The sequence below is a fragment of the Salmo salar genome, chromosome ssa21, assembly GCF_905237065.1.
Source record: "Salmo salar chromosome ssa21, Ssal_v3.1, whole genome shotgun sequence".
NCBI classification, from domain to species: Eukaryota; Metazoa; Chordata; class Actinopteri; order Salmoniformes; family Salmonidae; genus Salmo; species Salmo salar.
In genome coordinates this window covers 17,087,462-17,100,633 of record NC_059462.1, presented here as the reverse complement: position 1 = coordinate 17,100,633, position 13,172 = coordinate 17,087,462, and the positions used below count along the sequence as shown (strand labels likewise).

Below are 13,172 nucleotides of genomic sequence, written 5' to 3'. Positions count from 1 at the left end.
GGGTTAACTCTCTCTGGGTTGTCTGCATGGTGACTGAAATATAGGCTTACAGGCAGATTATTGCAAAGGGCAAACCTGTTCTTGCATCAGTTCTCCCTTTTCACAGCGCATCCAACAAAATTATTCATATTTTGTGAATTTCATTCTGAGAAAATAAATGTGGTTCAAACATTTACTTATGTTTTCCCTGTGGTCCCTGGAACAGTAAATGGTTGGTAATCAGATTTTGAAAATAGCACTTTCTTCAACGGCCCACCGGTGTCATTAGCTGTGGGCAGCAGAAGTCCAGTGATGATGCATGACTCATTCATTACTCATTATCAACCCACACTCACTCCGACTCTTCCTACACAAGCTCTCCTGCTTTGGATCTTAGAGGGGGGTTGTGGGGGCGGGGAAACGGCAATGATAAAGCGTGAGCAGGCTCCTGCCTCGCTCTGATTGGCCAGTGTGATCCATCTAATCCGTTGTGACTGGGTCCTTCCCCCGTTCTCTTCCCCCTCACTCTGGTAGTGCTGGCAGCATCCATCCACAGGACACAAACTGTGCTGTCTGTGTTCCAGAGAGAATATATCTGCTCTACACAGAGAGGAGAGGATTAACTCAACATCAGCTCATCTGCATATTCCCAGGGAACACATAAGCACCCAAGGCTTCTTCTCTTCTCTATCCAACTCCAAGCCATCACAGGACTTGACACTCTCGTCGTTGGAGCACCGTTCATCCAACTCTCTCTGCTGTGAGAGGATTTAAAGGAGGACACATCTTTCGGATTTTTGGATTTAGCCATTTTTGTGTTTCTTCGCTAAGTTTAGGCTTGTCAAATTGGAGCAATGCAATTCAGTTGACATAGTTTAGACTAGTTCTAAGCATCCCGGGTTTTTTTTTCTTCTCCAGAGGACCTCTGACTTTTTTGACTGCTCTATAAGGTTTGCTGCTTGTTCATCTGATTTGGTCAACCTGAGTGTCAGAATGCCATCCAGGGAGTCTTACGAGGTCCGGAAGGGGGAGAAGTCTTTGGTGCACAAGGCAAAGCAGGAGGCCAACCAGCAGGACATACTGGCTGCTGCTCTGGGGATGAGGATCTCAGGACCCCAGAAACCTCCAGCCACTATCTGGCAGCCTCTCAAACTGTTTGCCTATTCACAGCTCACCTCGCTGGTCCGCAAAGCCGCACTGAAGGATAACAGCCTGCCGCCCAAGTACGAGAAAGTCCACAACTTCAAGGTGAGACACAAAATTGCCACGGGAATCTTCGTCATGCCGTTCCACTATAAAATATTGCTTCTATTTCAGCATGTTGTGGACAGGTGGCGTTTTTTTGTGTTAGGTTCCTATACTGGCAGTTGGCCACCAGAATGTCTGTTCAGGGGGTTATGGGGCGAGAGAAAGCATGAGAGAGCAGGACTGTGTTGGGTCTTTCCACTGAGCCTTTTTCTAAAGGAAATCTGTTGGGCGGTCTGTGGTCCACTGTTGTTGGTTTGAGTACCAGATGGGGAGATTAGGCCATGAAGGGGGGAAAACAGTGGATGAGTGGTATTCCCATTAGGCTCCAGTCATCAGACTTGCTCTGGTCTGCTCTGCTCTGCCTGTTTGGGTAAGTTAGTTAATGAAGTGGGGAGCTGGGGTAGAAACATTCCATCAAAGGCTCTAGAACTGCTGACACTCGCAGGACTCATTCTTCTTGCTTCCCTCCTTCCTTATTTATGTATGTATTACTATGCCAGCCAGTCCATGCTGAATGCTCCATTTCACCATTTTAAGGGTCTGTCACACATTTAGCTCAAGTGTTTCAAGCTCCCTCCTCCACAGGAAGCAATCTGGGCTGATATGGTTAGTGTGTAATAGTTATTGACCGAGCATTTGAATTAATAATTATCCTGAACCTTGTACACGCTCACCTGTACAACCAAGATATCTCTTTGAAGATATGATGACAAAATATGATGAAAACATTAAAATGTGAGAAAAATTTTTACCAAATAGCCAGACACAACAACCAGTGCTAAATTGTATGAATTAATTCAATTGTCATTGTTCCTACGTAAAGAGTGACTGCCTTTAAAAAGCAAGGAATCTCTTTGAAAATGTGACATCAATATGAGTCAGAAACCGCTATTTTAGTGTCAAAATTGACTACAAAGTGTAAATAGGATAATTTTGGTCACAAAGTCTTGTTTAAAACAGAGTTTGGAACATAATGTAACAACGGATAAATGACGGTTGGCTTTGGTTTGACGATGTCCATTTTCCCACTAACATGGTGTGAACAGCTGCGGTGATCGCTCTCTATCCAATAGCATAGACAGTGAGACAGACCTGCCCAGCAGCCCGACTTTGTTTACATAAGACAACACGTCACACATTTTTTTCACTTGAGAAATACTGGACCAAACACTCTTACTTAGATGTAAAATTGCACAACTAAAACATCCTCCGCAAGAAGAAAAAAAAACTTCCAAATAAAATGCCACTAAAATGCCACAGCTTTTTTAAATACTCAAGTGAATACGATTTTCTTTTCTTGTGAAGCCATGAATCACAAAATATATTCTAACCTTCCTGCCAATAGTATAGTCTGATGAACTCACAGTTCATCAGACTTGATACCATTTTACTGTGATGAATTGTTTTACTGCTAATCCTCTCATGCCGTCCCTGATCCCATAATGAGTTTACACACAGTATTGGTGATGGCCCTAGTATTTCTCACCTCACATAAAACGGCCATTATCCCCATTGTCGTGTAGGAAAACAACTCACAGGGAGCCCGCTCTGCCTCCTCCCAATAGGTCTGGATCAGGCACACCTGATTGGCTGAGCTGTTGTTATGTTACCTGGCGGAGAGAGCGCTCCCTTCCTTACTTGAGCAACCCGTTGCCGTAGCACATTTCCATGACAACATGCCCCCTCACACTGGCACGGCGTCAACAGTGCCCACCCATCCTCCCCGCTCTCCACCACCCCCCCTATTCAGCCTGGCCACTCATTAACAGTTTGAGTAGATTAGGCATCCTGTCAGATTTGACTGGGCTCTAAACGCCCCTCATCTCCAACACACAAACAATCTGGCTAGTTTAAGACGCCAGCATTGTGGTGTCTCCAGGGCAACCTGGGGAAGGTGTGGTACCCATGTGGTACATAACTGCAGCATCTGACTACCATCCTCTCTCTTTGTCTCTCGTTCTATCCTCCAGGTCCACACGTTCCGGGGACCTCATTGGTGTGAATACTGTGCCAACTTCATGTGGGGGCTGACGGCTCAGGGAGTCAAATGTGCAGGTACGTACTGTACTATACTTTACAGTAGACAGCCACTGTACAGCTGCTGCTGGTTTCACTTAACACCACGGTGTTCTTTATTTATGTAATGGACTTTGATGTTTTCCCTCACCCCAGTATGTGGGTAACCTGGTTTTTAATGTGAGTGTAAGTGGGTGTCATATTGCGTCCCTTAATCTAAAACCCCACCAATATTTGGGGAACAGATTAGAGGAGTTGTGCAAAGGAGTAAAATGGGGACTCAACATTGAGGATTTACTGTGATAAGTACTTCTCACTAGTATGAATGCCTTGCTTTAACAGAAAATGATGTGTTACTGTACGAATGAATGCGAGGTCCAGTTGATGAGTTTTGCTAATGGCGTTACTATGCCACTGTTCAAACGACAAGCTTTAATGCTATTGTTTTATACTGATGAAGCTCCCATACTCCCACATAATGGACAAAGCAATTGTTCTCCACTCGACGGCGGATGTATATGCACTCTATATGCAGTCTATATATTGATCAGCCCATTATCATAATGCACAGTGGCATGCAGACTCAGACTGGCTTCCTCTCTCTGTGCTCCAGTTGCAGTAGAAGTGGGGGGTTGAGAATGCCTCTGTGGATTCATGCTGAAATTCTCCCTTGATGGTCTCGGAATAGATTCCCATTTTTAAACAAGCGTACACCTAGGCCTATCTATCCAATCAGGGCAGATGTTACTAGTTGAATGATTTTGCTGCACTGTGAACAATAACGATCTGATATTGTGTAGCAGCCATTTACATTGAATGTACAGTATAGTCATGAAATGATTTTGTTCCCATCTAAGGGGTTATTGTTCAATTGATTTAAGGTATTGAAAAGATATTGTAGCATTTTTAATCACAGGATATTAGGCAATAAGTGGTTTCATGATGCTAGGATAACAACAGAAAACGCAGCATAAGTGGGGGCACCCATGAATGCAGCATGCAAACCGGCTTTCATGAGATCATATTGCTGCAGTGCTTGCACGCTTTGCGATATTATTGATCTCTAGAAATGATGAACTAATTCGCTTGAGAGCAAAACTAGTGCAGTGCAATTTCAGGTATTGTTATTTAGGCACATCGAAGCATAGCTGTTTTATCATGGTTTTGTAGAAAGCACTAGTTTTCCGGTGTTCATCATTCCCGAATAAGGCCGTAACGTAGACTGACGTCTGTATTTAATGTATTATTGATGGGACAAAGGGACCCACACTTATATATGTGGAAGCCGCGGCATGAATAATTGATGCGTTGCTTTAGAAAGCAGCTGACAATCGGATGAAAGGTGTACATATATTTTTTCATTCCTTTAGACTAAAGCCATGGCGACCAGAATCTAGGACAGTGAAGTCTTATGCGATGTTTGAATTTGCGTTCCAAAAATGTGCTCCCCCTTTCTTTCTGTATGTGTGAAGTGTTTTTGGGCGAGCGCCAGGAAGTCAGCCCCTGCCAGTGCTTGTTGTGCCACATTTCCTCATCAGAGGACGCCCCCCCAGCCTCATACCATCATGCCCGTGAAGAAAAACAAAGCTGGCATGTCTCTTTAATGAGGAGCGAGGCTCCGAGCGCTGGGAAGGAGCTCCATTTCCACCCGCATTAAAATTCAGCAGCCAGAACCAGAGAGCTAGGTCACACAGCCCAGTCTCTATTCATCCCTATTCTACGCGTGGTGGAAAACAACATAGAATAGCTAGCAACAGGACAATGTGTTTGTCTATATGCTGCTGCCATTAGAGATGGTAAAATAGAGAAGCATTGGGGATCTCAGGCACAGTAAAAGTTAGACAACATGATGTGTTGATTGGTCACCAGTGGGACCAGCCCCTCACCCCACTCCAGTGTAAGACCCTTTTAGCCAAATCAGGGCAGAGCTCATCCTCTGTGGAGTGTCTTCTCCTCGCCATGGCGATAGAGCTGACAGTGCAGTAAAGCAGTGTCTGTCTGCAGGCTCCCTCTGGGCTTTCCCACCCCACCTGGAACCCAGGGGCCATCAGTGTGTGTGTGTGTGTGTGTGTGTGTGTGTGTGTGTGTGTGTGTGTGTGTGTGTGTGTGTGTGTGTGTGTGTGTGTGTGTGTGTGTGCTCACATGCGTAACACCAGTTTAACAGCCATGTGTCTGGTGAGAGGCTGCCCTCTATTACGCTGCCTGTCTCATACCCTTAATAGAATCATCTCTTAAAGGTAATTACATTCCTGAATCAATGCATATGAATAAAGCCTGCTGAAATTTCTCTGGGGCCAATATTAATCAAAATATGTGTAGCTATTTCTCTACATCATAGTCTTTTTGTGCATTTAAAAAAAAAAAAAAAATGATTTGATATTTGAGGAGCAACAATGATGACATATTTCCTCTGAAACACCATATATTCATAGAAAAAAACCTCAGTGTACAAAACGCTTATTTCGAGATGTAGTTGGAATACTATAATGCACCATTTTTTGGTCAAAAGTTCCTCTTGCAAACTGGGTGAAGGTAGAGAACTACTTAAAGCTTGAAGGAGCTGGCCCATTTAAGTCTTGGAAACTAGGTCTAGTGTAGCCCGCAGCGTCTGAATCGCTGCCTGCACGGCCATTGTGTGCGAGCCCAGATTCTGGAGGAGAATGGAGCGTGTAGGCCTGAGTCTCCCTCCTCCAGGCCACATTGTTTTCAGTGCGCCTCTAATTCCCTCTAAAAGCCTCTGTTACAAAGCGAAGAAGGAGTCGCTGTGTCGGCTCTCTGCTGTGCTCCCTGCAAGGTGAAACCTGTTCTGAATCTGATGCAGGCAGCTGCGCCTCAGGCCCCACTCACTAGCACCGAAGACAAAAGCACTGGGGATGATCATTGAAACTACATAGTCACTGCTTAGAAGAACACAAATAAGGTTCATGTTGTGCTACAAATCTCTGTGACAAAATACGTCTAAAAGGTTTGGGTCATTTACATTTTTTATTTTTTGTGCAGATTAAAAACAAACCAAGCCACATAGTAGAATCCAGAATACATTTGGTAGATATACATTTGGTAGATATAAATTTGGTAGCTATAAGATCAACCTTTGTTGAATTTGTTATGACTTACATTGATGCATGAATGGCACGCCGTCTGGATGAAGGATTGTTTGTGGACTTGTGTTCCATTCCAGTGTTCAAGGTGACTCCAATAACACCCCTGGCAGCTGACCAAAGAGTGAAGTCATCAGCCAGGACAGAATTCTCCAGTGGTCCAATGACATTCTGGCTCCAAATATTGATCAAGAGCATTTAGGCCTTAGCAAGCAAAAACCAAACCAAGCCAGTCGACAAAAATGAAATTAACAATCTGGGGGATGCAGATTATTCATTTTGGTACACTTCAATGTTAATTCTGGTTTATTTTTTCTCTGGAGGATATAATTGGAAGGTATCATTGGATGATATTATTGGAATATATCATTAGAAGACATGCCTCTTAGGTTGTCCATTCTGACTCTCCTCTTCCTCTTTTCTTTCAGATTGTGGCCTGAACGTCCACAAGCAGTGCTCCACTATGGTACCCTGCAACTGCGTGCCAGACCTGAAACACGTCAAGAAAGTATACAGCTGTGAGCTAACAACCCTGGTGAAAGCTCACAACACCAAGCGACCCATGGTGGTGGACATGTGCATACAGGAAATTGAATCAAGAGGTGAGCAGAAGTTAGATAGGCATAGATAGACTATTGAAATAGTTGGAAATCCCACCCTTCTTGGAAATCGCACTCCCTCTTTCCCTTTCAGAAAAGGTTATATTTTGTGTGTTTCAGTAATGGATGGATGGATGCATTTTTCAATCACCACATGTACACACACCCAATTAAGTGCAGGTAACAGGAATGGAAGGATGGATGATTCTAATGTTGGTCCTTTCCATTCATTTGATGTGGAGAGCCGATGGGAGGCCTGACAATTGTATACAATGGAGGATAATGTTGCTGCTGCTGCTGTTTCAGTTGATTGCATTCCAGTTGAATCACTCAACGATGTAGAAGCCTCATTTCTACCTCATCGACTAGCCCGGTGATCTATGTCTGTAACTAATACTATATTTGATTTATGCCTTTATTATTTTATTCAATAACGCAGAAAACTATTAGCATCTGTCCATGTTATTCCCTGTGTGCTATTGTAGATCTTTTTAATTTCTCATGCATATGGAAGAGTTTAATGACATTTTCTGTTGCCCAAGGTCACCGCTGAAGGTGAATTTGGCTGTATTTATTCTGCTCTTGAGTTGAATCCGTGTTGGATGCCCACTCCAGTCCTATGTTATGTTATGTAAATGCAGCATTTGTCATTAAACTTCTCTATCCCTCTGTCATAGGGCTGAAGTCTGAAGGGCTCTACAGAATATCTGGATTCAGCGATTCAGTCGAAGATGTCAAGTCGACATTTGACAGAGGTATGTCTTCTTTTGACATCCTATGGTTCTGTCCGGGTGGTAACAACCCCCTCGGGTGCCTCTCACGGCATGCTTATCAGTTCTTAGCGCCTCCATGTGTGTTCAATGTGATGGTTTTAGGTCATGTTTGAGTTAAATGTTGACACTCCGATGTGTTTATAGAGGCAGTATTAATGGGAAGGCGACACATTTGAGGAGGGATTAGTCTCCATCTGGGAGAGCACGGCTTGTCCTGACGCGGTCCAGTCACAGGATGTATAGCCAGGGCCAGGGGCCAGCTCTGGGGATGGCAAATCATGAGACGAGTCCAACAACCGTAGCTGACCGAAATGTAATTTACCGTAGAAATGTAATTTACCTCCAACTACATTCGGCGGCTACAGTTAAAGAGGCAGTTAGAAATAGTCTGCCTCGTTCTCTGCCCAGTACAGTGGGAGTTTAGAGATGGACCGGGGGGAACCCTGGAGCTATGGGCTAAATCTTAACTAGACCAGTGTGTGGGAGATCACACATGACAGAGTGTCATTCCAACTCACAACACTGTGATATGTAGACCCTCAACAGAATTAGGCCATGGCCTGCTCTGGATGTAGAACCGAGGAAAAAGTAAAACAGGCCAGGCCAGTCAAAACAGAGAAATAGCCTAGATTTCATCCCCCACAGTGACACAAGCCCTTTATTCTTCACTTCACACTACGCTGCAAGCACGCCATGCTGCTTGAACTCAATGTCCTTGAGTTCAATCAGCAAGAAAATTGTAACAGTGCCTTATGCGCATCCAACCAGCTCTTCCCTCATGTCTAACGATGTGTTATATCTCTTCACAGACGGTGAGAAGACAGACATCTCTGCCAATGCCTATGAAGATATCAACATCATCACGGGTGCACTTAAACTGTACCTCAGGGATTTACCCATTCCTGTCATCTCGTACGACGCCTACCCCAGGTTCATCGAGACTGCAAGTGAGTCCGACCTAAGCAGCTTTTTCCTCTTCGCTGCCAGTTAAAAAGATGCATAATTGTTTCAGTCACGCGCCAGCACCATGGAAAATATACCATGCAAGAAGAAATGCCATTGGTGTGCGTTTTCATACCTGTGGTTGAGTTATGTAAATCCCTCAACATTAAAGCCATGATGCATGATGGAAGTGTTCAGTGAACATTTATCCTGCTCTTCCTTTAGCTCTTTGAGTTCTCAAAGATGATTATGCAAAATATAGGCTTTTTTTTTTTTACTTTGCTGTGCTTTTCCGCATTTCCACTGTTTATGTGTTGCTATTTACAATCCTGGGTATTCAGTGGAGAATGTGCTTTCGTGCAGTCCACATAAAGTAAGCATCAGATCCTCCTTTACGTTTGGAGTTCTTACGGTTCCATTTTAGAAAATGACTATTGTTTGGTAGTCAGTTATATGGAGTTCAACAACAACTCATCTTGACTGTACGCTGATCGTTCATGCTAGTCTATAGTTTCAGTGAGAACCATGGAGCACGGATGTTTAGAGGTTCTGAGAGCCTGTCTTGTGGCCGCTCTGCTTTGACCTCGTTCTTCTGTTTGCTTCTCAGAGCTGGAAGACCCAGAGAAGCGGCTAAAGGCCTTCCGTGAGGCTCTGGAACTGTTGCCTGCAGCACACAGTGAAACCCTGAGGTACCTCATGGCCCATTTAAAGAGGTGAGTTTCTCAACAAAACGATTCGCTACCCTGGTGATATGTAACGTCACGTTTGTGTAACTGAGACATGGTTGTAATTGAATGCTCAGATGTTCATTTTCATTGGGTTTTCAACATTCAGCGATTAATTGTCTGTCCTTGATGTGTCTCTACTTCAGGGTAACGTTGAATGAGAAGGACAACCTGATGAATGCGGAGAACCTGGGCATCATTTTTGGGCCCACTCTCCTGCGTGCCCCCAACCTGGACGCCATGACGGCACTCAACGACATCCGCTACCAACCGCAGGTGGTGGAGTTCCTCATCAAAAATGAAGACATCCTCTTCTGAAAACAGACACATCCATCCCGCTAAGATAAGGAAGACATCCTCTCATGAAAACTGACACATCCATCCTGCTAAGATAAGGAAGACATCCTCTTCTGAAAACAGACACATCCATCCTGCTAAGATAAGGAAGACATCCTCTCATGAAAACAGACACATCCATCCCGCTAAGATAAGGAAGACATCCTCTTCTGAAAACAGACACATCCATCCTGCTAAGATAAGGAAGACATCCTCTTCTGAAAACTGACACATCCATCCCGCTAAGATAAGGAAGACATCCTCTTCTGAAAACTGACACATCCATCCTGCTAAGATAAGGAAGACATCCTCTTCTGAAAACAGACACATCCATCCCGCTAAGATAAGGAAGACATCCTCTTCTGAAAACAGACACATCCATCCTGCTAAGATAAGGAAGACATCCTCTTCTGAAAACAGACACATCCATCCTGCTAAGATAAGGAAGACATCCTCTTCTGAAAACAGACACATCCATCCTGCTAAGATAAGGAAGACATCCTCTTCTGAAAACAGACACATCCATCCTGCTAAGATAAGGAAGACATCCTCTTCTGAAAACAGACACATCCATCCTGCTAAGATAAGGAAGGAAAGAGACAGATTTTTTGTAAAACAGCTTGATGCTGTCTAAACACTTTTTTTGTGCAAAGACTCGAAGGAACTTTTCTATTGCATTTGTATTACATATGAATCTTTGTAATTACATTTGTGATACATCCGTTTCCACTCCCAGTTGAGCAGTGCTGAACCTTACTTTTTCTTCCCCTGTAATGGGTGTGGATGGTGATGTACCTTAAACTTGCATGTCTGTCTCCCCATTTTTGTCGGGGCTTGTGTAGAACACTGATGGACCAGACTTGGCCGTGTCTTATTTTTTGTGTAGCTTTGTAGCGGTAACCTAGCATGCGATAAATATTGTGAAACATTAACCAGGTTTCCATCCAACCTTTTAATGCGCGTAACGTACATGTCAGATAAAAGATTTAATGACAGGCCTGATGGAAACAGATCATTTTACATTTACATTTTAGTCATTTAGCAGACGCTCTTATCCAGAGCGACTTACAGTAGTGAATGCATACATTTCATTTTCATTTCATGCATTTCAAAAAATAATAATAATAATTGTACTGGCCCCCGTGGGAATCGAACCCACAACCCTGGCGTTGCACACACCATGCTGGCGTCGCAAACACCATGCTCTACCAACTGAGCCACAGGGAAGGCCTAAACTTGCCAAATGTCAACAAAACAAAATACGCTAGACAAGGTAGGACCTTTTCGTGTCGGTAAAATTCATTATGTGAGAAATGTTGGTGGAAACAATTTTATGCGCAAATATTGATATAATAACCATCATATCGAAGTAAACTTGGAGTGGTTGTGTGGTCCCCCCATTAAAGTTGTGTGGTCCTTCCACTATGACTCGTAGGGAAAGCATGCAGGTATTTTTATGTGCAATGCATCATCACACACAGCCTTTTAGCCACAGCAAGTCAATTTGATGGAAAAACATCTCTGGTGGGAAAATGCGCCTATTGTTTTTATGCGTATTTTAGCATATTCGCATGAAAATCTGTCACCAATTGGATGGAAACCTAGCTATAGTTACTCTGCTTTTATTTGTCATGTAGATTTACAGTATCTCCTGCCCGGTTGCCCATTGAGCAATTGTTTTTGTGAAGCATTGTATACCTGGATGTGAAATAGACTACTGTATCTTCTCTGAACCTTTGTAATTATCTTTGACTGATCCTGTCTTTTTTTGCCTTTTCAGCTGTTTTAGAAGTATTTTTTAGGGGAAATTCCAAGCCTCTTTGAATCAGAAAACAATCAGCGTACCTTTTATATGTTCTGTTAAATTTGCCTGACAGTCAAAACTGTGTTGCATTCAAACTGTTACATTTGTGCATTTAATGTTTCTTATTTTTTAAATATTTTTGTACGTCATTTGCGCATGTAAATTATAATTTATTAAACCTTGCTTGCTGAAAATTAACCTGTTTGCTCTGAGTCATCTAAATTGTTCCAGTAACAATGCAGCTATTGAATAAGAATTTAGTGCAGTGTATGTTCATTTTAGAATATGGTAAATGTGTCCAGGCACCAGTCATTGAGGTACATGGCATGCTACATTTGCGTGTACTTGCAAAATGACCTTGACAAAAGGGTCTGTTCCTCTCAATCTGCATATTAAGAGTGACAGGCAGTGCTATAGACGGCCCAGGGCCCACGTGACCGTATGCAGCATCCCCTCCAACTATGCGTCAATCACAGTGATTCGCTCTGAGATTAACACAAAACCCACAATACCTTTAGGCACGGCCCTGTCTGCATTCAGGAGATTTTTAATTGCTGGATACATATGCAAACATTGTCCCTTGGGGTTTATGCATTTTATGTTTAATTACCCCACAAGCAATTTCTTTCCACACAATTTCCAAAAACCTGTCATGCCTTATCTTCTTCACTAGCGGCTCATTATAAGATCAAACTCTACCCTTGCATTTAAAATGGCAGTGAACAAAAACTGTTGTTATTTTGGTTCATGTGTTTGTCCTGATTGAGTTTCAGACACTTTCCGCTGGAGGTCCTATTGGGCAGTGTTTACTGGTGGAGAGCCACAGCCATCCTTAATGACAGCAGCTGGCCTCTCCTAATTTAACGTGAAATCCCATTAAATGCTCTGCCATTGTTCTCAGTAGTAACTGTGGAAACACTACGCTTTTAGGTTGGATTATTAAAAGCCATAAAATCTGACCTGGCTGCCCCAAGCTTTTCTGTGTTTAATACCTCATGCTTTCCCATTTTGTAGTCAGCCTTTTGTGGCTTCATGCTCTAGTATGGTTTATACCTGTTCAGGAATTCTTGACATCTTTATCACTGGGCTTTATCGTTCACATTAGGTTGAGTTAATGGTGAATGAATTCATATCTAGTTTCGGTTGATTGGTCAATAAAGGTGTAATTTATTCTAATTCATACCGCTTTTTCAGCTATTTATTATAAATCCGTCTACATTTGCTGCAGCCAATAGACCAAGAAACTCATCGAAACGTTCAGACTGCTACTGTGTTAATGTCATGACGGACCTCTCTTCATGCACATCAAATAATATTTGCTACAATTACCATGGGATGGCTGAATCATACTCACGTTAATTAATCCACTTTTTTTTTTGCGTGCTTCCGATCCATGAGATAACTGACCTTTCTTTGTTGATTGGATACAGCTGTGTGACATTTCCTCCTGCAGAGGCTGACCTACATTTCCAATTGCAAAAGACATAGTGAAACCTTCAGCTCAGACATGTGAAGTGAACATGTTGTATGTAGATGCAGAGTGGATATTGCTGCTTCTTTTCAGATTGTTGACAGCTAAAGTAGTAGCATGCTGATTTCTGAATGTGGAAATGTGCTATATTTCTGCTATACGCCATATTGTAGGAATT

At 43.0% G+C, this 13,172-nt stretch overlaps 1 protein-coding gene across 1 annotated transcript; it reads left to right on the top strand.

Annotated features, from left to right (window-relative positions):
- The first annotated feature begins 488 nt into the window (after positions 1-488).
- Positions 489-11,721, top strand: chn1 (chimerin 1). The gene is made up of 7 exons (XM_014164014.2): positions 489-1,227; positions 3,198-3,282; positions 6,773-6,946; positions 7,621-7,698; positions 8,526-8,663; positions 9,266-9,371; positions 9,530-11,721. The coding sequence occupies exons 1-7, from the start codon at positions 973-975 to the stop codon at positions 9,699-9,701; spliced, it is 1,008 nt and encodes a 335-aa protein (XP_014019489.1). The 5' UTR covers positions 489-972; the 3' UTR covers positions 9,702-11,721.
- The last annotated feature ends 1,451 nt before the right edge of the window (positions 11,722-13,172 follow it).